Source organism: Pituophis catenifer, unplaced genomic scaffold (assembly GCF_029215685.1).
Source record: "Pituophis catenifer annectens isolate HBS135680 unplaced genomic scaffold, rPitCat1.0.hap2 SCAF_2, whole genome shotgun sequence".
In the NCBI taxonomy this organism is placed as follows: domain Eukaryota; kingdom Metazoa; phylum Chordata; class Lepidosauria; order Squamata; family Colubridae; genus Pituophis; species Pituophis catenifer.
The window spans coordinates 263,597,455-263,622,963 of NW_027256882.1; the positions used below are offsets into that span (position 1 = coordinate 263,597,455).

Sequence of the window (25,509 nt, forward strand, 5' to 3'; positions counted from 1 at the left end):
CCTATCCCAGCCTTCATGTTCTAGGAATTTAGCACTAGCGCTACACAAAACTTTTGTTGTTCCTTTTTCCCAGAACCTATAGGACCTATGGTTAGCCTCATAGCCAACAAAAATCATTTTCTTTGCTCTCTGTTGGTCCTTCCTTCTCTGACTAACTGGTATATGCACCCAGGCTGGTGCACCAAAAGTATGAATATAACTTAAATCAGGCTTCCTCCCGTGCCATAAAGTAAAAGGAATTTTTCCTGTAGAGGAGTGCACCACATTATTTAAAATATGATTGGCACATAGTATTGCTTCTCCCCACAATTTATCAGGTAAACAAGCATCAGCCAGCATAGTCCTAGTCATAGCTTGTAGGGTCTGGCCTCTTCGTTCAATAAATGCATTATGTTCTGGCCGAAAAGGGGCAGAACGTTTATGCTGTATCCCAGCATCCTTCAAAAACTTAGCCAACTGATGGTTAGTAAACTCAGTTCCATTGTCAGTAACAATGCATTTCACCTTAAACCTCTGCTTCCTTTCAACAAAACGAAGCCAATTTGTGATACATTGAAACGTATCACTTTTGGACTTCATAAGGTAGCAAAAACCATATCTGGTAAAGTGATCAACTATGCTCAAAATATAGCATGCTCCCCCTAAACTGGGTTTCTTTGGCCCTATTAAGTCTAAAAAGACTACCTCCAAAGGTTTAGTTGTTTTAAACCCATTGCAGCGGTTTGCAGGTGTAACTTTACTTTTATGCTGGTTACAAGTATTACAATTCAGGTATTTGCTGCAAGCCCTTAATTTTATGCCTTTAGACTGCTTAACAGTCAAATTCAACAACCTGAAATTCAGATGACCAAGCCTTCTATGTAGTAAATGTACGCATTCATCATGAGGCTTTACATTTCCAAATTTAGCTTTTGACTGAACTAACAGTAATGACTTATCCCTAATGACAAATAAGTCGTTTTCTAATTCTGCAGTAACTACAGTGCCTTCACATTCCAGCAAACATTTGTTATTTTTAAAAGTTACTGTAAACCCAGAATGTAGTAATGACTTTACAGATAAAAGGTTATATTTCAAACTAGGGATATAAAGCATGGGTAAAGGGTGCTTACTAATAGAACATTGAACAAGTCCCTCCCCAGCTACAGTCACATTCCAGCCATTAGCTAATTTGACCTTTTTAGTACTTTTCTTCATATTTAGAAACAGTTTTCTGTTTTTTGTTATTGATTGAGAGGCACCACTATCAATCACCCACCAATCATCTTTTATATTATTAGATGAACTGGTTGCTAAATTACACCCTTTCCTGGGTTTAGCAGAGTTTCTAGCAGACACTTTCTTATTACTACAATATTTTGCAATGTGCCCCTTAGCCCCACAAGCATAACAGCGTTTAACAATATTGACATTCTCATATACAGCTTCCACTTTTGGTTGCTGTTGCATCCTTAACTGGTCTCGTTCTTGCCTACGTTTGGCCTCATCCAGTAACCTACCAGTTATACTGGCCAATGTTAGTTCATCTCTAGACAATACTTCTAATGATGAAACAAAAGAGTCATAACTGTCATCCAACGATGAAAGAATAATATAAACTTGCTGCAGTTCAGTAAACACAAGGTCTTTCTCATGTAGCTCCTGGAAAAGCCCTGTCATAGAGTCCAGGTGAGCCATCATGTCTCCTCCTTTCTGAAGATGTAAGCGAAATAATTTCCGTGTCAGGTAGATATGGACACCCACAGAGTCACGAACGTAGAGCTTCTTTAGCTTTGACCAACACCTCGCAGCAGACTCTTCGCCCCGGAAATGGACAAGTTGCTGGTCTCCCAGTGTCAGGCCAATGATGCATAAAGCACGCTCGTTGTCCCTGTGAAACTTCGCTATCTTTTTGGCATCTTCTTCGTCAGCAGCATTCAATGCAGTTATATCCGGTGGATTATTAACCATGTCCCACAGTCCTTCTTTTCGCAAAAGTAGACAGCATTTTGTGGACCAGGTAACATAATTTGTTCCATCCAACCGGGTTATAGTAGAATAACTTGTACCTTGCTCAAAAGCCATCATCTTGACTACTACACCCACTGCCTGCACTTCTCACTTCCACAAAAACAAATTAAAGAGCCTGGAACGTTCTGGGCCCATAACCAATGTTAGGGTGTGTGTAAAGAGTATTTGTTGCTTGTGCAACGAGCAGAGCAGAAACACACAGGGAAGGAGATAAACGTCCAGCTCGTGTGAGAAAAATACTTTATAGATAACAAGCAGTCTCAGTGTAAATAAAACAGTCCAAGGTCATAAACAGTAATATCAGTCCAGTAAGTATCTTCCCTTACCAAAGCAAACAGACTTTAGTAACTCTTGGTACAGTACCATACGCAGTAGGCAACAGGATACAATCAGGTATCAATCCGGAAGAAGCAGGAAGAAGGAACGCTTCTCTGTGCTGCTTATTTATGCACTGTAGCCTAATTACAGGGTTCAGCAAACCCTGATTACATGGCTCAGTTGTTTCTTAAAGAAACAGATATATTGCCTGACCAACAAGTTAGGAGTAAGCTGCAAGCTGAACCTAACAATAACAACAACAACAACAACAACAACAACAACAACAACAACAACAACAACATCAACAACAATAATAGCAGCCTATATTGTCATTGTCATTAGATCATATATACAACGAAATCAATTAATCAATCAATCAAAATTCATGGTCTGGATTTTTAAAAAGCAGCATTACAAAAAAATAACAATTATAAAAAAATCCTAGAACAATTAGCAGCTAAAAATTAATAGCATGAGGAAAGAACCATATAGTTTCTAACAACTATAGCTATTGATAAGAATTCTGCAACCTTCTTAAAAGTTATGGAAAATTACCTTAAAGCAAATTATGGAAATGACAAAATTTCTCAGGTTTAGTCCCACTTAGCATACTTTATTTATTTACCTACCTATCCAATTTATAGAACTGCCCATCGAGTGTAAGTGGCTCTAGGCAGCATACGACAAAACTAAAACAAACATCTAAAATCATTATCATTAACAAATAGATTTTTAACAATGATTCTAGCTAATATTTTATATGCTTTTGTGATGCACGTTTCACAGAAGAGTGAAAAATCCTGCATTAATCAGATCAAGTATATAGTCACAGTTAATATTACAAGGCAACAATATAGAATAGAATAAGAATATTTTTTTTATGAATTAGAATATTAGAATAAGAATATGATTCATTCTCTGCTTAAAAAAACTTATTTGGTCCTTCAGTAGGATTTGTGAATGAGAGACAATGGCTAACTTAGTCACTGTGTTCTACCTGTGTAGCTGCATGAATCCAACTCTGTAATGCTGCAAGAAATGCAAGTGGAAACCTACTCATTTTGCATATAAAAAGTTAGGTACACCAGTTAAAGGGAACAGCTCCTGCTAGAGAATGGAATATTGCATTAGACAGGAAAAAAAGACAGATGCATCGTTTATTATGCAATCACCCTTTCATGTTGATGAGTACATATTAAGTAAGATCCAGGTTATGCTGTCCTGTTATTTCCAAATACTGGGATATCCAACACTACCAGATATTTCCAGGGAATTGCTTTTGGAACCTAAGGCTAAGGCATCCAATTTTGTCAGCCTTCCCCTCTGCCAGGGCAAGTTTGGAAAAGAGATTTAACAAAATACAAGACATGGTGAAAAGCTTTCTAGAGCTCAGATTTTTCTAAACATTGTCAAAGAACTCTTGGAAACTCCATGAGCTTCCTTTAGGAATTATCCAAGAAAGCCTGGTGCACTAAGGAAACAGATCAAACCATTAATCCCATTTTAGTTCCAGGAGAAATAATTCAAGGACAGGGTTTTTAATGATTAAACCATACATCTTAATACATGCCTAAATCAATATAGCAATCGTACTTGCATATGTAAACAGTCAAAAATTTGGAAAGTTAGTACTTCAAGATTTTCAGACTGAAAATATTATTTTTTTTAGCTTCTAATAACAAAACAAACTTTATTATAAGGGTAATTTTCTTCTCATATTAGAAGAAAAATATTTGTTATAAAACTTATTAGAAACTAAAGTATATATGAACATATATGATGACCACAAATGTTTTCCATCTTAGATATTATGGTACATTCTAGTTGTGTCCAACTTGGCATAATAAAATGATACATGATCTGGTATCTAGGATTACTCTCTGACTGCAAACTACTGAAAACAACTTCTTTGTAACAAGTGAGGACACTTGGGTGAGCCAGGAATTCTTATGTGTTCCAGAGCAAGATGTCTTATGTACTAACTAAAATATAAATAGACTGTTTTTCAGTGAATGCAACCTTTCTCTTCCTGTTACATCAGAGTGTTTTTCTTCTTAGACTGCAACGCTAAAAGTTCACAAAATCAGATTGATGTATGTTAATTTAAATGCAGCAGTAGATTAAATGCAGCACCATTTTTATCTCTACACATAATTTGTTTATTGTTGAAGCTCTGTACATCTGCTCCCAAAATATCATGTCCCACAAAACATAACTGTTAAGAGTTATTGAACACGGTTTCTGTCTCTCTCTGGGTTTCATATTACAGTGGTAATCCAGGAACATTCTCTTCAAACTGAGCGTACAGTTGGTTGCCAGAACAGCTGCAAGTGGACAAGTGGTTCTTTTAAACTAGCATTAAGCATCAGTAATTAATGAGTTTCAGCTAGATGACGTTTTACACTGCATTGCACAGTAAGACTCTAGAAAGAGTGCAGAGAAGAGCAACAAAGGTGATTAGGGAACTGGAGGCTAAAACATATGAAGAATGGTTGCAGGAACTGGGTATGTCTAGTTTAATAAAAAGGACTAGGGGAGACATGATAGCAGTGTTCCAATATATCAGGGGCTGCCACAAAGAAGTGGGAGTCAAGCTATTCTCCAAAGCACCAGAGGGCAGGACAAGAAGCAATGGGTGGAAACTAACCAAGGACAGAAGCAACTTAGAACTAAGGAGAAATTTCCTGACAGTTAGAACAATTAATCAGTGGAACAACTTGCTTCCAGAAGTTGTGAATGCTCCAACACTGGAAGGTTTTAAGAAGATCTTGGATAACCATTTGTCTGAAGTGGTGTAGGGTTTCCTGCCTAAGCAGGGGGTTGGACTAGAAGACCTCCAAGATCTCTTCCAACTCTGTTATTCTGTTCTAATTTAAATGGCTCACCAAAGTCCATTTCTAGTCAAAAATGAATTGTGATCTAAGCACAGAAAATGTAGGTTTTGTTCCATGTTTAAAACATTAGAAATTTCACTTACTGCATGCCAAGTAGATCCAGCAGTGAGTTCAGATTTTTCCAACAAAAGTACATCCTTCATGCCAGCCTTGGCCAAATGATAGGCAAGACTGACACCAACACAACCACCTCCAATAATTACGGTTTCTGCTGTGTCTTTCCACTTTGCTTCCACAGAAGATGGCTTTTGTTCCCTGGGGGGGAAAATGATGGATGCTTCTAATTTCAGCATATTTTGTATACAATTACATACTGTAAAACACAATATCAACTGTTCTTTATATACTCTTTTTATTAACAATTAAGTTGTAGAACATTAATAGAATTTTGACCTACACAGATGAAAATGATGAACACTAACTGTTTTCATCAAACATCAGGATTAAAGAACTAAGAATGGCATGGGGAATTATTTATTAGTTTCTTTATTGTTGTTTAGCTACAGACAGAATCTTGCCAGAGTAAAGCAATCATCTGCATAAATAGATACACTCTGTGAGTTGCTGAAAAGGGGTAGGGCTCCATCTTTGCTCTCTTATTGCCTACCAGACATTTTTGCCAGTATCCTTTTGTGGAGATTCCAAAATGGGTAGATAGCATATCAATAGTGATTCTAGACCAGTGTTTCTCAACCTTAGAAGCTTGAAAATGGGTGGACTTCAACACTCAGAATCCCTCAGCCAGCGCTGGCTGGGGGATTATGGGAGTTGAAGTCCACCCATCTTCAAGTTTCCAAGGTTGAGAAACACTGTTCTAGACTATGACTCCCAATCAACTGAACATTCATGCAACTTGAGACACTAATTCTGTGCTTTGTTTAATTGTTTAATGAAATTTGTACATCTTCTACTGTGCCAACATGTATGCCAAAGATATAGTTTAATCATTCTTCTTTAATGGAAATTTCTGTAATAAGAACAAAAATAGAAAAAGTACAAAAACGTAAAGTTCCAAATGACAGACTACATAATATGTCTCCTATTTAAAGAAAATCTTTATAAGGCAAATCATGCACAAGAGGCAAAATCTAATCTGGTGGCATCTCAAATGGAGCTATGTGAATGGCTCATCCATGTTGTGTTGGATTCGAAACATAAATTATAGATAAGGAAGGAAGGAGAAACATCTCGTTTTCACCAACATATCCAAATACAGGTAGTCCTCAATTTACGATCACAATTGAGCCCAAAATTTCTGTTGCTAACCAAAACAGTTAAGTGAGTATTACTCCATTTTATGATCTTTCTTGCTACAGTTGTTAAGTGAGTCACTGCAGTTGTTAAATTAATAACATAGTTAAGTGAATCTGGTTTTCCCATTGACTTTGTCAGACAATCGCAAAAGGTGATCACATGACCCTGAGATACTGCAACTGTCATAAATATGAACCAGTTGCCAAGCATCTGAATTTTGAACATGTGAGCACATGTGCTACAACAGTCTTAAGTGTGAAAAAAGGTCGTAACTCACTTTTTTCAGTGCCGTTGTAACTTCGAAAGGTCACTAAATGAACACAACAGTCAAGAACTACCTATAATTATCTAAGAAGCCAATTGAGTTAATCTAAAATGCTGTAGAGTAGTTTACAAACACACAGATGAACTGTGTTCATTTCATGCTAAATATGCCAGAAATAGGTTTATGAATTGAATTTCCATAACGTTTAACAGTCAGTTACAGTTCAATGCTTGCATTTGCACCAAATCAGGGCGAACTGATAGTGGTGGTCGTGGGAGGCTCTGCCCACCTGCCCAGACTTCATCACTGATGCTCTGTGCATGCGCAGAACCACTGCATGTGAGCGAAGAGAGCGCGCACACATGCTCCCAATTCCGAACCGGTAAGTAAGTGGAACCCACTACTGATTTACACAATGTACTGAGTTTAATGTTTTAACTTTGCTTCTTTTTATTAATTACCCTGTTGGGCAACTTAGTTGACTTCTTGGTTAACTTATAATTTAATGTATTGCACAATCCAAGAAAATAGATTACAGTACAGTAATTCCGTAACCAAGTTAAGTGTGCTGTGCAAGCACAGGGATAAAATTCAAGGATATTTCCAGTTATATCATTCATTGTGCAATTATTTTGTCATTTAACTGAATATCTAAATTTCATCACCTTCAACTCATCTGTCTATATTTTCTGCTTCTCCATTTTTTCTACAATAACAAAAATAAAAGGTGAAATAAGTGCAATGTGTCTTGGACTGGCACATTAGCCACAATTTTTTTTTTTTGAAGGATCCAACCAGGCATGCATTAGGAATGAAATGTAATACACGTCTAAATATTATGGGGTGAACAATTCTGTCATTAGGTCAGGAACAGGTTAGTTCAACTGTGTGCTTGGCTACAAAGCCTCTTGAGTGACTTTTTGTTTGAAAATTAAAGAAAAATGCAGTTGCCCCTCCAATATGTTTGGAGGAAGGGTAGAATAAAATGCAAATCAATAAATATTGGGCTTGCTGTTATCTAGACTGTGGGCAAAAATCACACACATGCAATCCGGCTCCCCTTCCTGTGTCTGTCAATATTGTAACATTTAAGTTATTTTAATGTCCTGGAATATCTAGGAATGGGGAATTTAAGAGATGTTTAACGCCTCCCTCTATGGGCAGCCTACAGGAGCGGGACGGGGTAGGTGTCCAAGCAAACCACGCCACACACTTATAATACCCATGCAGGGACCAAAACTATATTTGTAGACTACCCTCGCCCTTGTACTGTCTGTAAAAGAGACGCAAAAATACACCGCCAGCAATACAAGGGAGAGCTGAAGCCGGACTCACCACCTGTCAGTGGTCGGGCTGCAAGCAAAACCTCGAGAAGAAGATACGGGAAAGGCGGGCTGTTTTGCTCGCAGTTTTACTGACAGCAATCTCCGCGTTCCCCGGAGCATAACTTCCCCCTCGAAGACGTTAGTACAAGTAGTGGATGGCAACGGGCACAAAGATCCCCCCGATCTCCCTTTCAAACCGAGCACTTGAGTAAACTTCGAGTTCCCTTAGTTGGCAGCCTAAGCTGAGGGGACTGGAACCGCCCGTCGCAGGCGATAGGCGGAATCAGCCTCCTTAGCGACCCTCCTGGGAGGGAGGAGACAGTTGTCCGAATGGTCTCGTCCCGCGACGCTCCTGGGGCTCCGTCCAAGTGGTTGCAGTGGGAAGTCATGGAGTTGAGGGGAGGCGGGGGGGGGAAAAATAGGGCTATCTTAGGGGCCGAAGAAGAGCGGCTGGCTCGGGAAGCAGAAATGCAGCGGGAATCTTGAGATCTTCTGATATTTACTCTGACAACAGTATACATACCCGATTGGGTTTGCCATAGGGAGCCCGATGCGTAGGTTACTGGCTGGATTAGAAAAATAATTTAACTTGGCTTTCCATGAGTTTAGAGAAAAAGATTGCAGCCGAACAAGACTAACTAAATCCTCAGTCTTCTTTTTTCTTTTTTACTAGTGTAGAAATTAGTGTACATTCAAAGTGACGATAAAGTTATTCTAAGTCTACTAATAGGCGCACTGTTTTAAAATCCTGATAATAGTACACCTGGGCTGCTTAAGCAGGGTACGGAGAAACATAGATCTGTAATCTCCACCAGAACATACACACATGCACAATGCACACACGTGTCCATGTACGGGTCAGTGGTGGAAATCGTAGCATGTTACATCACGGTCGCTCGGTGGAAGAAATGCCTCAATACGCCTTTCCCCCATTTGGCACCATCCAAAAGTTAGGAGTACGATTCCCAAGGCCCCGTACGTCGTCTGGGGACGAGGGGGATGGTAGTTGAGAATGATGGGAGCTGTGGTCGACGCGTTCCAAAAAATATTAGATTTAGGAGAGGCTGCTCCAAAACGGCCGTTCCATTTTTGCTTATTTCTTAGGTACACATTCTGGGCACGCGTGGGCAAATAAGCGGCTTTATTCAGTCGTGCGAGAGAGGCGCCTCGCAGTAGAGGTGCGGATGATCTTAGCGGCAGGAGATCAGAAAGGGGAATACTGAAATCGGCGGGTCCGTAAGGAACTTTCAGGCCTCTCCCAATCCGCCCCGGGCTCCGAATCCGCCCACCTCAACCTCCAGCCTATAAAATGCGAAGTTGGCGGGTTGTGCTTTGTTAAGGGAGAGTTGTGCCCCGGCGGCGGACGAGGAGAAATTCGACCAGCGAGAATACTTCGTCATGGCACCTATTGGAGGGAGCGCTAAAGCAAAGAAGGTAAAAAGGACAAGTGGCCGTTCGGGACGCATTTCTCCATTCTCTTTTGCAGGGAACGAAAAGCAAGGAAAGTGCCCCTCTTGGTTGGCGAGGTTGCATATTAATAATCACAACGTATTATTCCTCTCCTGCGAGGCCCCTTGGGAGGCTCTTGCAAACTTCTGGGAATTAGAAGAACAGAAGCGGTGGCGAGGAATGGTTTCGACTGGTTAGAAGAGGAAAGTACCAACCACGAGTTGAGACAAATGAATGCCAACTAGCTTTTCTCACTTGGCTCTTTCACAGCAAGTTTTACTGCTACGGTTAGATCTGTGGCCTAAAGCAACCGGGGGTACATAAACCTTGTTCCCATTTTCTTTGCTCTGATTATTTTTTAAATATTCTTTATTTTGTGATGCATATAACGTTTTCTTATATAATATTTATAGAAGTTAATGTGGGCTGATTTAATTGATGGCAGAAATAGCTGCCCAATTGTATTTCCTGCATTTGGGAAAAGATAAGTTATACACACTTTCCATAGTTCAAATTTATGCATCCACAGATTTATGACATAGCAGTCCCATTCTGGGACAATCAGGATTCCGGATATAGCTGGTTCAGTCAAGACTTGACAGCTGAGTCACAATTTCCATATATTGAAATACATATTTGTAAATGCAAAAATTGGAATTTTGTCCTTTTAGAGAGCAGATGCATTGTTGACTGCTTTAAAATCGCACAACATGTAAAAATTAATTAATATTAATTAAAATTAATATTTTTTCTATTATGAGTAGAACTTCTAAGAAAAGTTATATGAGCTAAAGGACAGAACTGACTCTGATAAAAGGTGATTTACTCTTTGTGAAGTGATAAATTTAAATGAAAATCACTGAAGAAAGCATAGAAGGATTATTTGATATAATCAATGCAACTTTTAATAGTACAAAAAAACTAAATTTTTGTAATGGGAATCATCAGTAAAATTTATATAAATTGAAAGTTAATAAAACCAGAGGGTTAACAATTAGTATTAATTAAAAGAGATTCTTCATGAAAAATCCTGTTGCTTCACAAGTTTTCCATGTGATTCTTACTTTCTTCATCAGAATAGTTAATTTCATCATATATAATTGAAATTATTTGGTCACTTTTTGATTAATGTATTTCCATGGTGTTAGGGTGAGATCCAATTCATACTGTTTTCATTTGGGAATCAGAGTTTTATTAGTCTGATCTGATCAAGTAATCCTCTGGAAAAAGAAGCTAAAAGGTGTGTGTAGGGGGAAAGAAACATTCAAGAACAATTGAATCTGATAGTAAACAGCCAATTTCTGCAGCTATGAAAAGTAACAGGACAGCTGTCATACCTTATGAGCATGACATAGATGGCTAAATAATCTCAATGGTATTTTGCCATTCCTTTGAGAATCATTCAATATAAAACATTATAGGAAAATATAACTTCAGAAAGCAGACCGGATACTTCTCTTACTGACTAGGAAAAACACCAAGAAGCAATTTCAGCCTACTAATGATCGTGATCATTTTGCTCATAGTAGATTTTATACATTCCTAGAATTGAAAGAGACCCCTAGCTGAAATCCATTGCTGTAGAGCAGTGGCCCCCAATCTTTTGGGTACAGGGACTGGTTCCGTGGAGAGAGGTTTTTTCATGGACCGGAGGGGGCATGGTTTTGCATGCTGCCTGTATCCCATGGATGGGTGTTTGCTTGTTTGCGCAGACCAGTTTCTGGCCTGCTGCGACCAGGTGGTAGTCCATGGACCAAGGTTGGGGACCCTGCTGTAGAGTAGACATTCATGACCTGCATGTACCCTTGTCTGATTCAGTATATAGCTTTGGATAAGTTCCTCTGTCTTTTTATATCTAGTTAAAGAAAACTTGTAAACAATCCATCTGTTCTGATCTCTTTCTGCACACAAAATAAAGTGTTTCTCACTTTAGAATGATAATAACTCGCATTAATGTTTGGCAGACAGGGTAGTAAGTATGTTTGCACTGAAATAGTTCCTCAAATTATGACTGGCAAAATCCCAAGAATCTTTATTATAATTAAAATACAAGAAGTTAACACCAGAGTTCCAGTAATCGTATTAGGCAAAGTTATTCTGTACCACCTGCTTTCTTAGGTTAGGAAGCTGATACCACTTTAAACTACCATAGTTAGGATAAACTTTGAAATCATGTAATCAGTTGTTTGCAGTCTGATTCATCTTTCTTTTATATCTAATTTCACCCTTATATTTTTACAGACATGGAAAATATTTCTTATTGAACACTACAGCGGTTTTAAATCCAGAACAAATTTAAATTCTGACTCCATATGTTGGCTATTAAAGTCTCCTCTAAATATTCTGGAATTGTATATTGCCAAAAGGAGTACAAAGTTTACATTAAAAAGAGAATTTTCCTACAGTTCATTTAATTTTTGCTATAGAGTAGTAGTAATTTTCTCTTCCAAAAATGCCTTTGAACTAGTACAAAACCTAGTGGGTTTCTTAGATTTTGTACCCATGCACTGAAAGTGATAAATAAGGTATAAAGAGTATACAATTGGCAACTATGCTCATAGCAGTTGATACCCAATAGGTGACTGAAGCACTAAGAGATTTAAATGAATATGTTGGAAAGATATTAGTAGATATTTCCTATTTAACAAGCTTGTTCATAAAAATGCTAAATATGTTAGAATATTTAATGTCAATACTTAATAATTATTAGCATCCGATAACCTCTGCTTTGGTGATAATACTCCAAGGACTGTTGGAGTGGAATATGAGTTTTTTTACGTTTTTATCCTGCCTTTTTTTTTAAATATACAACTCAAAGTGGCAAAGAATCCTCATTTTTCCCATAACAACAACTCTATGAGCCACGGTGGCACAGTGGTTAGAATGCAGTACTGCAGGCTATTTCTACTGTCTGCCAGCTGCCTGCAATTTGGCAGATCTAATCTCACCAGGCTCAAGGTTGAACCAGCCTTCCATCCTTCCAAGGTGGGTAAAATGAGGACCCAGATTGTTGGGAGCAATATGCTGATTCTGTAAACCACTTAGAGAGGGTTGTAAAAGCATTGTGAAAAGTATATAAGTCTAAGTGCTATTGCTATGAAGTGCATTAGGCTGTGACTGGCTAAAGTCACCCAGTTTGTTTTTCATCCCCAAGGTGGGACTAGAACTCACAGTCCCCTGGTTTCTAGGCAAATACCTTAACTATTACACTAAATTGGCTTTCATATATTAGTTACTATATGAATTAGTTTGTCTATATAGAAAATGTATAATATTGTTTGATAATACAGGTAGTCCTTGACTTATGATTACATAGGTAATCCTGGAGATATGACAGATCAATAATAACCATTCAAATAGACCCCCCCTCCCCAAAGCTATATATAACCCTGTTTCAAAGTTAAGAATTCTACAGAAGCCACCGAATCATTTTCCCTTATGGAGAATTCTTAAATTTGGAGAGCCGCTGCAGCATGCCCAACTATCTATTCCTCCCCGCCCCCTCGGCCAACGTACTGGGTCCCTAAACAGTCCTCTTCTACCCCTCAAAATTCATTGCTTACCTACTGAAGATGTGCAAAATTCAGGAGGCTGGGAAGGAGCAGGCCATATATTGTGAAACCTAAGCTGATACTGGAGAAAGTAACTTCATTGTCAGCAGACCCATGTCAGGTTACAAAATTCAGGCTTTTCTATTCAGCACGAGGAGAAAACATTTGTGGAGTAACTCAGCAAAGCAAATTCTTTCTTTCAAAGCTGATTGCTTTGAAAGGTCCATTATAACTTCGAATAGTTGTTAAGTGATGGCTACCTGTGCTTAGGGATGCGTTATTATCATTTTAGGGTATTTTAGAACGGCTAGATGCTGGAGAAATTGTGATTGGTGATGGAGGATTTGTCATTGCTCTTGAAAAGAGAGGTTATGTAAAAGCTGGACCTTGGACTCCTGAAGCTACAGTGGAAAACCCTGAAGCAGGTAATGTATATTTATGTATTCATCAAATCAAATTTGAGGGGCTGCCACAAATTTGGAAAATTATTCTCCAAAGTACTAGAGGGCAGGACAAGAAATAATGGTTGGAAACTGATCAGAGAAGCAACCTGGAATTAAGGAGAAACTTCTTAACAATAAGGACAATTAACCAATGGAACAGCTTGCCACCAGAAATCATGGGCACTCCATCACTGGAGGTTTTTAAGAAGAGACTAGACAGTCACTTGTTTGAGATTGTATAGGTTCTCCTGCTTGAGCAGGGGGCTGGACTAGAAGACCTCCAAGGTCCCTTCCAGCTCTATTCTATTCTAAATTCTAAATCAAATATTCTGAATTGGATAGTGTCCCAGTTGAATAAACACATTGCTCCAGTCCAGTTAAAATTAGTTATAGGTAGTTCTGAACTTAAAACAGTTCATTTAGTGACCAAATATGTTAGAGCACTTAGGCACGTCCCCTCTACTGACGACTTAAGTATGAAGTAAGGTCCACGGAAGTCAGTTTGTGACTAAAACTGTGAAAATTTGTAGCTGAGACAACTGAATCAGGTAGGGCATTCCAGACTTTGAGAACTCAGAAATCATACTTTTTACAGTCAAGTTTAGAACAATTTACATTGAGTTTAAAGCAGTTGTTCGCGCGCCTTGATAACCAGAGGCAAAATTATCCCTGCCAGGTCTTGAAGTGAAATCGAGAGTGATGCTACTATTCTTACCATTAATTTTGTTTCCCATATTTTACTCACACTTACTGAAAGTAAATTTTTTTTAAAAAAAAACAATAAACATTTTGTGAGTGAGATACACTGACAAAAGCTGTCTTAAGCTTGTCGTGAAATTTAGGAAAATGTTCTGGAAATCCATTTTTTGAAATTAAATTTTAATTCACTCAGGAGATACTTCTTCTTAAATACCATTTTTACTGAAATTCTATTTATGCATGTACTATTCCTCCCTTCCATTTCATCCATGCAGTAGTAATGTTGAACGTTGCTACCTGAAATTAGATACTGTCTTGATAATTAGTATATAATAATGACTGTATTACATGTAAAACTCTACCTAACACAATGCCTTATTTTTATAATATCATAGTGGAGGCCAAGCTTGCATAACATCCAGTTTATGGGCTTTATGAGCCTACCCATCAGCCTTAAGCAGCGTGCTGGCATTTTAAAAAAATAACTAACCCACTGCTGCCAAATATTGCTGCCATCAGGAAGGATCTGCAGTCACTGCACGGATTTTCATAGTCACTTGTTTCATGGACACTGCCAGCTGCATTGCTGGTGCCACCCTGCTAGTCATCATGCATCTGATTGGCACACCAGCAAACTTTTGTAAACTGCAATAATTTTTAAAGTGTTAATCTAGCCCAGTGTTTCTCAACCTTGGAAGCTTGAAGATGGGTGGACTTCATCTCCCAGAATCTCCCAGCCAGCGCTGCTGGCTGGGGGATTCTGGGAGTTGAAGTCCACCCATCTTCAAGCTACCAAGGTTGAGAAACACTGATCTAGCCCTTTCTCTTCTACAGGTATGAGTTCATGGAGCTTTGTCGAGGTTTTTAATTAGATATTATCTTTTAACCTTGTGCATGTAGAGGTTTTTCAAATTGATATAAATCACATTACTGTTTTTTTAAGCAGGGAAAAAAAAATTAGAAACACTGTTTGCCCAAATCAACATCTGTGAAGTAAGCCTAGTGTTCCTCCTAATTTAAATGTCTTGTTTATCTGTGTGGACTTGCATGTGGAATAATTTAATAATAATTCATCAGGTACCATTTACAAGCTGTGATGTGCAGGATTTCTATGAGCTAAAGTAATAATTTTTCTAAACAAGTCAATCATGACTTTTTAAATATAGTAACACAATAATGTTGAGTCATTTAAAAACATTAAATCAAGATACAAAACGGGACATAGAATCATAGAGGCAATATGTTTGTTAAAAGATGTTGCTGGTATAGTGCTAACAGTGTGTTTAACTCTTGACTTTGCTTCAATATTTTGTAGTTCGTCAGCTTCATCGAGAATTCCTCAGGGCTGGAGCAAACGTTTTACAGACATTCAGCTTTTATGCCAGTGATGATAAATTAGAGAACAGAGGAAACTATGCTGCTGATAAATTTTCTGTAAGTAGTTTCAACCACTTTTTATTAGTAATTTTGACAAGTAAGCAGAGTTTTAAAAATGTCTATTTAATCTTGATACTTTGGTGTTGCTATAGTTTAAGCAAAAGTATTCAGATAGTCCTCGACTTAGGACCACAGTTGGAACCAGAACTTTCATCTCTAAGCAATGCAGTTGTTAAATGAACCACACCCAATTTTACAACCTTTTTGACATGGTCATTCAGTGAGCCACTGTGGTCATTAAGCAAACCACACAGTTGTTAAATGAATCTGGCTTCCCCCACTGACTTTGCTTGTTGGAGGCCCCCTTTTGAAGGTAATTGATGGCAATCAAATGACCACAGGACACTGTAATGCTCGTAAATGCATGCCAGTTGCCAGGCACCCAAATTGTGATCACATCACAGTGGGGTTTTAAGTGCAAAGTGCAAAAACTGGCCATCAGAAACTTTTTTCAGCACCTGACTTAGAATGATTGTTAACCAAATGGTCGTAAGTCAAGGACTACTTGTATCTTTATTGTTAAATTAATATTTAACAACACTAACATTTAATATTAAACAATACTTAGTAGCCTAGATTATTTTTTACATTTTCCCAGTTTCAGGAATGCTTTAACATTAACAGTTAAAGTTTTTTAAAAGAACAAATGGTTGGCACAACATTTTCTTTATAATGAGATGAGTCTAGATAAAGTGCTTAATTCTTCTCTACTTGTTTTATAGGGTATAACTATACCAAATATGCAGTAAGCACTTCAAACATTCTTGCCTCAAAATCATTTAGATACCATATTATAAACATGTATGTATATAGTATCTAGTTTGAGTTTTTCAACATGTACTTCTTGTTTACTTACTTATTTTTATTTATATGGCCGCCTATATCAAACAAGTGATTCTGGGCAGCTAACAGTAATTAAAAATACAAAAAAACCAAAATAAATACATGTTCGGCTACTGAGACAAAAAATAGCTATCAAGAAACTACTGTACTTCATTGGCTCCAACTAACATTCCAAACCCCATGGTTGAAACAAGGTTTGTTTTTCTGTTCTTTGGAATAGGGTTTCTCTGGGCAATATCAATCTGGTGGAATACCAAAACCATATCTTCTGTGAAGTTGCTATTCCCATTGGTAACTGTTGTACAGCCTGCAGCTCAATAGAACAGAATAACAGTTGGAAGGGAGCTTGGAGGTCTTCTAGTTCAACCATCTGCTCAGGCAGGAAACCCCATACCATTTCAGACAAATGGTTGTCAAATCTCATCTTAAAAACTTACAGCTTTGGAGCAATTCACAGTTTCTGGAAGCAAGTTGTTCCACTGATTAATTGTTCTGTCAATAAATTTCTTCTTAGTTCTAGGTTGCTTCTGTCCTTGATTAGTTTCCATCCATAGCTTCTTATCCTGCCCCTCAGATGCTTTGGAGAATAACTTGACTCCCTCTTCTTTGTGGCAACCCCTGAGATATTGGAATACTCCTATTATGCAACCCCTAGCCCTTCTTTTCATTAAACGAAATATACCCAATTCCAGCAATCCTTCTTTATGTTTTAGCATTTAGTCCCCAAATCATCTTTGTTGCTCTTCTTTGCACTCTTTCTAGCTGCTTTCCATCATACTACTACTGGAACTCAGGAGTAGAACAGCCTACCCCATAGAGATCTCAGCCTCCCTTGCATTTTCTGCCTCACTGTAAATTTCAAAATAGAGCAGCCGCGGTGGCGCAGTGGTTAGAGTACAGTACTGCAGGCTACTTCTGCTGATGACTGGCTGCTAGCAGTTTGGCAGATCGAATCTCACCAGGCTCAAGGTTGACTCAGCCTTCCATCCTTCCAAGGGTCGGTAAAATGAGGACCCAGATTGTTGGGGGCAATATGCTGACTCTGTAAATCGCTTAGAGAGGGCTGTAAAGCACTGTGAAGCGATATATAAGTCTAGGTACTATTGCGATTGCTAAATTGCTCACTGAGATTTGGTGATGCAAACATTCTCCTGCCAATTTCTTTGCCATCTGCACTAGTTGCTGGTCTCTTTCTAAATCTAATTCAGAGTGCAGGTTTTGACTTTTAATGCCCTAACAGCTTAAGGACAGGTTACCTGAAAGAATCCCTTCTCCTTTATATATCTACCTGGATTTTTAAAAATTGAATAAGTTCTCCTCCAGGTGCCCTCACCAAAAGAGGGTAAATTGGGTCTCTTGCAAGGGAGAGAATGGCTTTTTTGTGGTGGCACTCCACTTACGGAACTCACTCACCAGAGAGGCTTGACTGGCATCCACACTAACATCATTCTGGCACCTTTCTATTTTCCAAAGGTTTTGAATTGGCTGTTAATTGTATTTGAAATTATATTATTAAAGATTTTGAATAAGTGCCTTACAAAACATAAAATTAAAGTGGCCCAAAATTCTCAAGATCTCAAGGAGTATGGCTTTTCAGCCACGTTCTTTAATTTTTTTATTAAATACTGTCTCCCATTCAAGTAGACACTTATTGATGTCCAACATAGGAGAAACTGATGAAAGGAACACTCATGAATATTAGGATGTATAATGAGATCTACGTATGTCTGAACCACCAGTAGATAATTTTTACACAGACCACATGAGGAACTGTTATGCAGGACTGCTGCTGTCACCCCCCCCCCCCCCCCGCTGCCTCTCATTACCTGCACAAGCGGGACAGGGACAGGCAAGGGGCCAGATGTAGTCTGCAAGCCATAAAATGCCCAGGTCTAGTCTGGACTCAAGCCATCCCTGATTTAAACTCCTTACCCCAAAATGGGATATTACTACTATTTACATTAAATTGGTCAGAGTCATCTTCTCTCTTAATAAGGCTTCCACAATTTCTGTATCCTTTTTATTGGTTTATCTTGATTAGATGTAATTAATCAGGTTGGGCAAAGATCAAGTTCAAAGGGTAAGCTACACTTCTCCAATACCATATATACTGTATTTCTGTAGGCTACTGAAACTGGAAATGATCAAAGAGTTGCTCCATTCTCACGTATAAAAGTATGCCAGTTAACACTTGACAACCATTGCTTGCTTTGTGGAATTGCTGACTGATAAAATGCACAATACTTTAACAGTGTAATATTTATTTTTAATTTTTTCGTACAATATTATGTATATTATTTAATATCCTGTTTTGAAGAGGCCTGAAGACTTAGCTCTTTACCCAGGCCTTTAATAAGGATAAATGAAGCCTTCTTTTAATCTAGGTTGTTTGTTTGTTTCCACCAGGTTTGTAATTCTGCCGTCTACTCTTTGTTTCTTGTTTCCATGTTTTCAATCACTTTTAAACCACTAACGGTCACTGGGAGTTGAGCAGCATGCATATTTAAATAATGATAATAAAAATTAGCACTTCAATCTTTTCATACCGTTAGGGCCAGAAAATAAATGAAGCTGCTTGTGACATTGCGAAAGAAGTTGCTCAAGAAGGTGATGCTTTGGTGGCTGGAGGTGTTAGTCAAACACCTTCATACTTAAGCAGCAGGAGTAAAACTGAAGTGAAAGCAATCTTTCGAAAGCAGTTGCAAGTTTTTATCAAAAAAGAGGTGGATTTCTTGATTGCAGAGGTAAATAAATTTACTGACAAGTGATAAGTATTGCTTATCTGGAAACAAAGACTTTGTTGCTTTATAATAGAAATATCAATGCTTTGGAGCATCAGAATCTATTACTATCTTTATTTTATTTGTATTCTTAATGACATAAGGACAGACGAGGCAAATGGGATTGCAGTGAGGAAAAGGCTTGGCAAAGCTTTATTGTACAAGAAAACTTTAATTAGTCTGTGTACATCTCCTAGTTGAATTGTATTCTGCCTCAGTTGTACTTCAAATTCTAAGACCTTTCTTGATAACATGATATATGCACAGACACATAAACCCACATACATATATGGATATATTTATATCCTTCCTTTGGCATGGTAACCCAGGCTTCAAACTAAAGCATTGAATCGAAGTGGTTAGAAAGTTCTCACATTGAATTAAGAAAAATCACCACTAGTGCCAAGATTTAAAGTAAGCTACCATATGGTTAAAGATACCTTTGGTAGTATGGGTGGGAATGCAACAACTTGCCACAGCCAACTTGCTGTGGAAAACTCACTGTGGCCAACTTGCAGTGGGCAAACTCGCCATGGCCAACTCACTGCAAGACAACTTGTTATGGGACAATTTAACAACTCTATTTAATTGTTTAAAATAAATACAATTTTTTTAAATTTTTGCCATTCACATTTCATTCTGTCCCTCCTTTTGCATCCTTTCTTTAATGATTCCATTCCATCATTTCTTTCATATTAGTGTGACTTTTGTCCTGCAGCAAGTTGTCCTGCAGCGAGTTGGCTATGGTGAGTTGGCCGTGATGAGTTGGCCGTGGCAGGTTGGTCATGGCGACATAGCGAGCTGGCTGTGGCAAATTGTCATAGACAATTCAGGTAGCCCTTGACTTACAACTATTAAGTGACCGTTTGAAGTTGCAACGGCACTGAAAAGTGACCTATGACCATTTTTTACAGTTACAACCATTGCAGCATCCCCATGGTCATGTGATCAAAATTTGGCACTTGGCACCTGGCTCATATTTATGACTCAGTTGTAGTGTCCCTGGGTCATGTGATCACCTTTTGCACCTTTCTGACAAAAATAGTCAATGGGGAAGCCATATTCACTTTACAAAAACATGTTATTAACTTTTAACAGCTGCAATGATTCATTTAACACCTGTGGCAAGAAATGTTTTGTAACATGGGGCAAACTGACTTTACAACTGTTTCGCTTAGCAGTGAAAATTTGGGGCTCAATTGTGATCATAAGTCAAGGACTACTTGTAAATACCTGGAGCTATTCTTTAAAAACAACTTGGCTGCTTATTTTTAACTTGACATATTGCATTTTTTTTTTTCAATTAAAAAAATGTTCCTCAACTTGTTTTGTAAATACTTTTTGTAAATTGTTGCTAGTATTTTGAACATGTTGAAGAAGCCACATGGGCAGTTGAAACTTTAAAAGAATCTGGGTTGCCAGTTGCAGTTACTCTGTGCATTGGCCCAGAAGGAGACATGGATGGTGTACCACCAGGAGAATGTGCTGTTCGACTAGTTAATGCTGGTAAGATGTTACTTTCATTATCAATTTTGATTCAACTTCAATTCTGGCAATTTCATGGATGTATCTATATAATTTTATTGGCAATAATATAGAAGCGATTTGCTGTTGCCTTCTGGGATACTTTTCCCACTTTCCAAGGTAGGCTATGTTCTGATATTCCTATCCAAGAATTAAAAGAGTTAAAGAAAAATATTGTGCTTTTATTTCTCAATTTTTTGGGGCTTTTTAGTGGTTTCCATCATGACAAAAATATAGCTTCTCAACATTTTTAAGGTGATTTCATTCATGCATCTTTAAAGTGCAGTTAGTTTTACAAAATATTAAAAGAGGTAAATGCTGGGGATTATGTTTAAAAATCCTGACCTTGAAAAGTATTACAGAAAATGTATCTTGTTTCTTAGGGGCTTCTATTGTTGGAGTAAACTGCCACTTTGATCCAGCTATTTGTCTTAGAACTATAAAACTCATGAAGGAAGGTTTGGCAGCTGCAAAACTAAAAGCACACCTGATGTCACAGCCACTTGCTTTTCATACCCCCGATTGTGGGAAGCAGGGTTTCATTGATCTACCAGAGTTTCCTTTTGGTAAGATTTCATTGCTCTTTTTTTATGATTATCAAGGTAGGAGAAAAATAGTGTAAAAACATTAAAATCACATACATACTCAGATTAAAACTGCACACATAATTTTAGAGAAGACTTGCGTATGATTGGTCTGAAATGAAATCTACACTGTCTTGCTTAAAATGCAAGTAAATATTGGATAACTTAAACCAAACTAAAGAAATTTTTCAAGAGTAACCTAAGGTACAAAGGTGTATAATTTAGATTAGATTGTGATGATTTCTTCACATATACTTTAACTAGAACTGGCACAGGTACATTAAAATACGCTTGGATGGTAGTTTTGGATGTTTGGATGGTAGTGGGGGAAAATGAAGGAGTTTATATTATTTGAATTTGCCCAAGGATGGAAACCAGTTGAATTAGCTGTTTCCACAACTCTTCCAGTTAAAGTATATTTTGCATTTTCCCTGGGGATGTTGGGCCTGTATTTAATAAATATAGGTATTGATGAAAAGAGTACAAAAATGCTATTAAATTGGGGGGATGGGGGGACACACCCTGCAGCATTAAACTTAGAGAAACCGAAAGCTGAGTGGAAAGGAATGTTACCGGTAATTTGTAAATAGAAGGCGACTCCTCCAAGTGATTTTAAGTAATTTTAAGATTCGGTCAACCTTGTGACAAGAGATCATTCCCAAAGTTGGAGCCCCTCATGACAATGTCTGGAAATTTTTTAGAAGCTAAAGTAGAAATAAATAAATGCATAATTACCTAACTTGGTCCGTGGAGGTCAAAGGAAACATCTTGAGGATAATGCTAAAGTTTTATCGATTCTGTGTATAATATTAACTGAATATTACAATGAATATTTAAAAATTCATATCATTACAGCTTTGGAGCCAAGAATTTTAACCCGATGGGATGTTCACAAATATGCAAGAGAAGCTTACAATTTAGGGATCAGATATATTGGAGGATGCTGTGGATTTGAACCATATCATATCAGAGCAATTGCTGAGGAGCTGGCCCCAGAAAAGGGTTTTTTACCCCGTGCATCTGAAAAACATGGTAGCTGGGGGAGTGATTTGAGTATGCATACTAAACCCTGGGTTAGAGCAAGGTAAGTGTACTTTTAATTTTGGCAGTAAAATAATTGATTTAAAATATAGTTACTCCTCAACTTACAACAATTGGGATCAGAAATTCTGTTGCTAAATGATGTGGTTGTTAAAATTATCTCTCTGCTGCCATCCAGTGGTTACCTGGATTTTTGCAGCTCAGATATTGAAAACTCAATAGAGCCAGGACATATATTATCTCTCTGCTGCCATCCAATTGATAAACTGAAAGTTTTGAGATCATTTGTTCCAGCCACCTGTCCTATTATAGAACCCATTATTAAGAGATGCCTCACAGAAAACTATCACTAATTGGCTTTTTTGTTTGCATTTAGGGCTAGAAAAGAGTACTGGGAGAATATGTTACCTGCTTCAGGTCGGCCATATTGTCCCTCACTGGCAAAGCCAGATGATTGGGAAGTGACCAAGGGCGATCTGATACAGCAGAAAGAAGCAACAACTGAACAACAGCTGAAAGAGCTTTTCAAGAAACAAACATTCAAATTCAAAACTGTACCTTAAAATTAGCAGCAATTTAAATAAAAATTACAATCATTATTAAATGAAGAGATGATACAGGCAAATGTAATTCATAGATCTCAAACATTATCTACTTTTCCCCCACATGGTTATGAGGAAAAGATTCCTCATCTTTGATCCTATTGAAATAATTTTATTAAATACTGTAGGACCGTCCAATTGAAAGAAAGCAGATAAGATACCCTAGCTAAGCTAGTAAAGTGTTTTTTTAAACTATGCTGGCTCACTGCAATTAGAAACTGTATAAGGCCAAATTCTGATCATCTTTCTTTTGGTTCCAGTGTTGTAGTTTTGAGATTTCCATAGAAGCACAACACAGTCATGCAGATTCCTGATTACTCTGACATACCACCACCCCACCAGTACCCAGCTTTGGCCATTTCTGCCAGGGGTTCCATAGATGAGTCATGCTTGTGGAACCTGTAAAAATTCCATTATATAAAAGGATTGTTTCTACAATGGCAATTGCTGGCTCCAGATTTGTGCTTTTAAGTCACACTGCATTCAGTTACATTTCCTCCCCAAAGCCTGGGTTTAGATTGTAGGCAAAGTATGAGTGCATTTTAGGTTAGATACAATTTAGCTTCAGCTGGGTTGCTAACATAATTTTGGGGGTTGGAGCTTTTATGTGGAGCAATGTTTAGCAAAATACCAAGGTACTAAACACTTAAAAAACAGGTATGTTTTCAGTCTCTGATGTTTTCAGTCAACCATCCTCTGACAGATAAAACATATGTTGCCCATTCAGGAAGCCAAATAGGAAAACGTATTCCTACAATAATGATTTTTTAAACTTACTTGTTTGCTTTACATTTAAGCAGAGCCATATTAAATTTTGGTGCTGTTTTCTTGTTTGGGCAGAGGATTCCTATACTGTATTTTAGGGCAGATGTACAAATACTATTCCTGATTTAGATGCTCTTAAAATTATGTGTTTATAGTTTAAGCAGTTCACTCTTCTGATATGGACAAATAAAATTAATAAAACAAAAATTATTGCCAGTTGTACTCTGTCCTTATTAGCTTTTCTGGGCAAAAATAATTAAGAATGTTTAGATTTGATTAAACTAAAATAAAACGTGTACTTGTTAGTCTGCACCATGGTTAACTATTTTGCTAAGGCTATTATTGAGTAACTCAATTGTAATACAGTACAACACTACAGAGAACAAAACTAAATCCTAGCAACAGGAGAGTTCTTTCAACTAAACTGTAATGTAACTAACAATAAGTGCTTGAGATGATCGTGTTTATTCATTGCATCATGTATATTTTGCACACTTTTCCTGCATGACAAAGATACTCAGGTGTGAATGATGTGTCTGGCAAATAAGAATAAAGAATTGTCAAGTCAGTAAAGAAATGGAACAACAGCTCCAGAAATAACTAAGGTTGTGTGTTACTGATGTATTTCTAATAGTTCTTCTGAACTACTAAATTCAGATTCAACAGATATCTATCTTATTGTTTGGTAATAATATATCTCTTTTTTAATTAGCACAGGGCTAAAAATTAGTATAAATCTAATAATATAGTGTAGACCAGGGTATTTTATGGTCTACGGGCCACATCCGGCCCTTGTCTGGCCGATGGCATGGGTAGCAGCAGCAATGGAGGGCAGGGGTGGGGGCGGTGGGGGCGGCGGCAGTCTTCCAAAACAGTTCCAGTTTCTCATGTGGCCTCTTGGAAAAATTAATGATGTCAAACTTGCCACATTTGGGTGTTTTAAATATAATGTGTCTAAAGTTTTGGATGTACAATTTATCACACGATATATGGATTTTTTTTAAAAAAATTATTATATAAAAAGTTAATATGCCAAATAGCCATAAGAGAAAAAAACCCGCCAGTATCTTTATTAGGCTAAAAGTTAATTTTTTATGTTCGTGGAAACTTTTATATAAGAAACTTACAAGAGGCACAGATTGAACTCTAAGAAACCTATTTTGTAACTACCTGTAAATACAAATATGAATTGTATTTATTTATAAAATATTTAATCAACCCTGAAATCATTCAATTAAAAGAAATCTGCATATGTGAAGAAGAAAAAAAGATAAGCAAAAAAAAAAAAAAAACCCAGGTAAAGGAAAGTAAGAATGAGTTGAAATGTATACCTGTATATGTGTAAGGAAATAATACATTCAATACCACGCATAATACTATATTACTATAACGAACAAGTTATAATATGCTACATAAGGAACTCAAATTTACAGGACCATTACATTGTAGTACTGGATGCAAATTGCTTCTAGTACTTACCAACAGTTTTTCGAGTATGTGGAGAGAGCTAACAAACATTTTTGGGGAGCCAGTGAATGATCTTATTTTTTTTAATCTAAGGTAAACATCTGACCATTATCAAAGTTTGACCATTATCAAAGTTTTCAAGATCAAGTGATCTCAGATTTGTTCTTGTATGTATTAATAATTACTGTTGGATAGTAAATATATAAAATTTAAAATGCAATATCTTGGACAGAGAGATAATCGTTGGACAAACTGGTC

The 25,509-nt window shown here is 37.5% G+C and overlaps 2 protein-coding genes across 2 annotated transcripts in view; one reads left to right on the forward strand and one right to left on the reverse strand.

The window, feature by feature from the left end:
• The window catches only part of DMGDH (dimethylglycine dehydrogenase), a 40,308-nt gene extending 32,112 nt beyond the window's left edge, over positions 1 to 8,196 (reverse strand). The window contains exons 1-2 of the mRNA XM_070935840.1: positions 8,077 to 8,196; positions 5,306 to 5,477 (exon numbers count right to left, since the gene is read on the reverse strand). Of these exons, the coding sequence (XP_070791941.1) occupies positions 5,306 to 5,477; positions 8,077 to 8,186 (282 nt within the window). The 5' untranslated portion in view covers positions 8,187 to 8,196. The remainder of the gene's footprint in view (positions 1 to 5,305; positions 5,478 to 8,076) is intronic.
• Positions 8,197 to 9,409: 1,213 nt separating this feature from the next.
• On the forward strand, positions 9,410 to 24,043 carry LOC139313296 (betaine--homocysteine S-methyltransferase 1-like). The gene is made up of 8 exons (XM_070938832.1): positions 9,410 to 9,500; positions 13,359 to 13,491; positions 15,524 to 15,642; positions 19,041 to 19,232; positions 20,627 to 20,774; positions 21,176 to 21,358; positions 22,232 to 22,460; positions 22,794 to 24,043. The coding sequence occupies exons 1-8, from the start codon at positions 9,465 to 9,467 to the stop codon at positions 22,978 to 22,980; spliced, it is 1,227 nt and encodes a 408-aa protein (XP_070794933.1). The 5' UTR covers positions 9,410 to 9,464; the 3' UTR covers positions 22,981 to 24,043.
• The last annotated feature ends 1,466 nt before the right edge of the window (positions 24,044 to 25,509 follow it).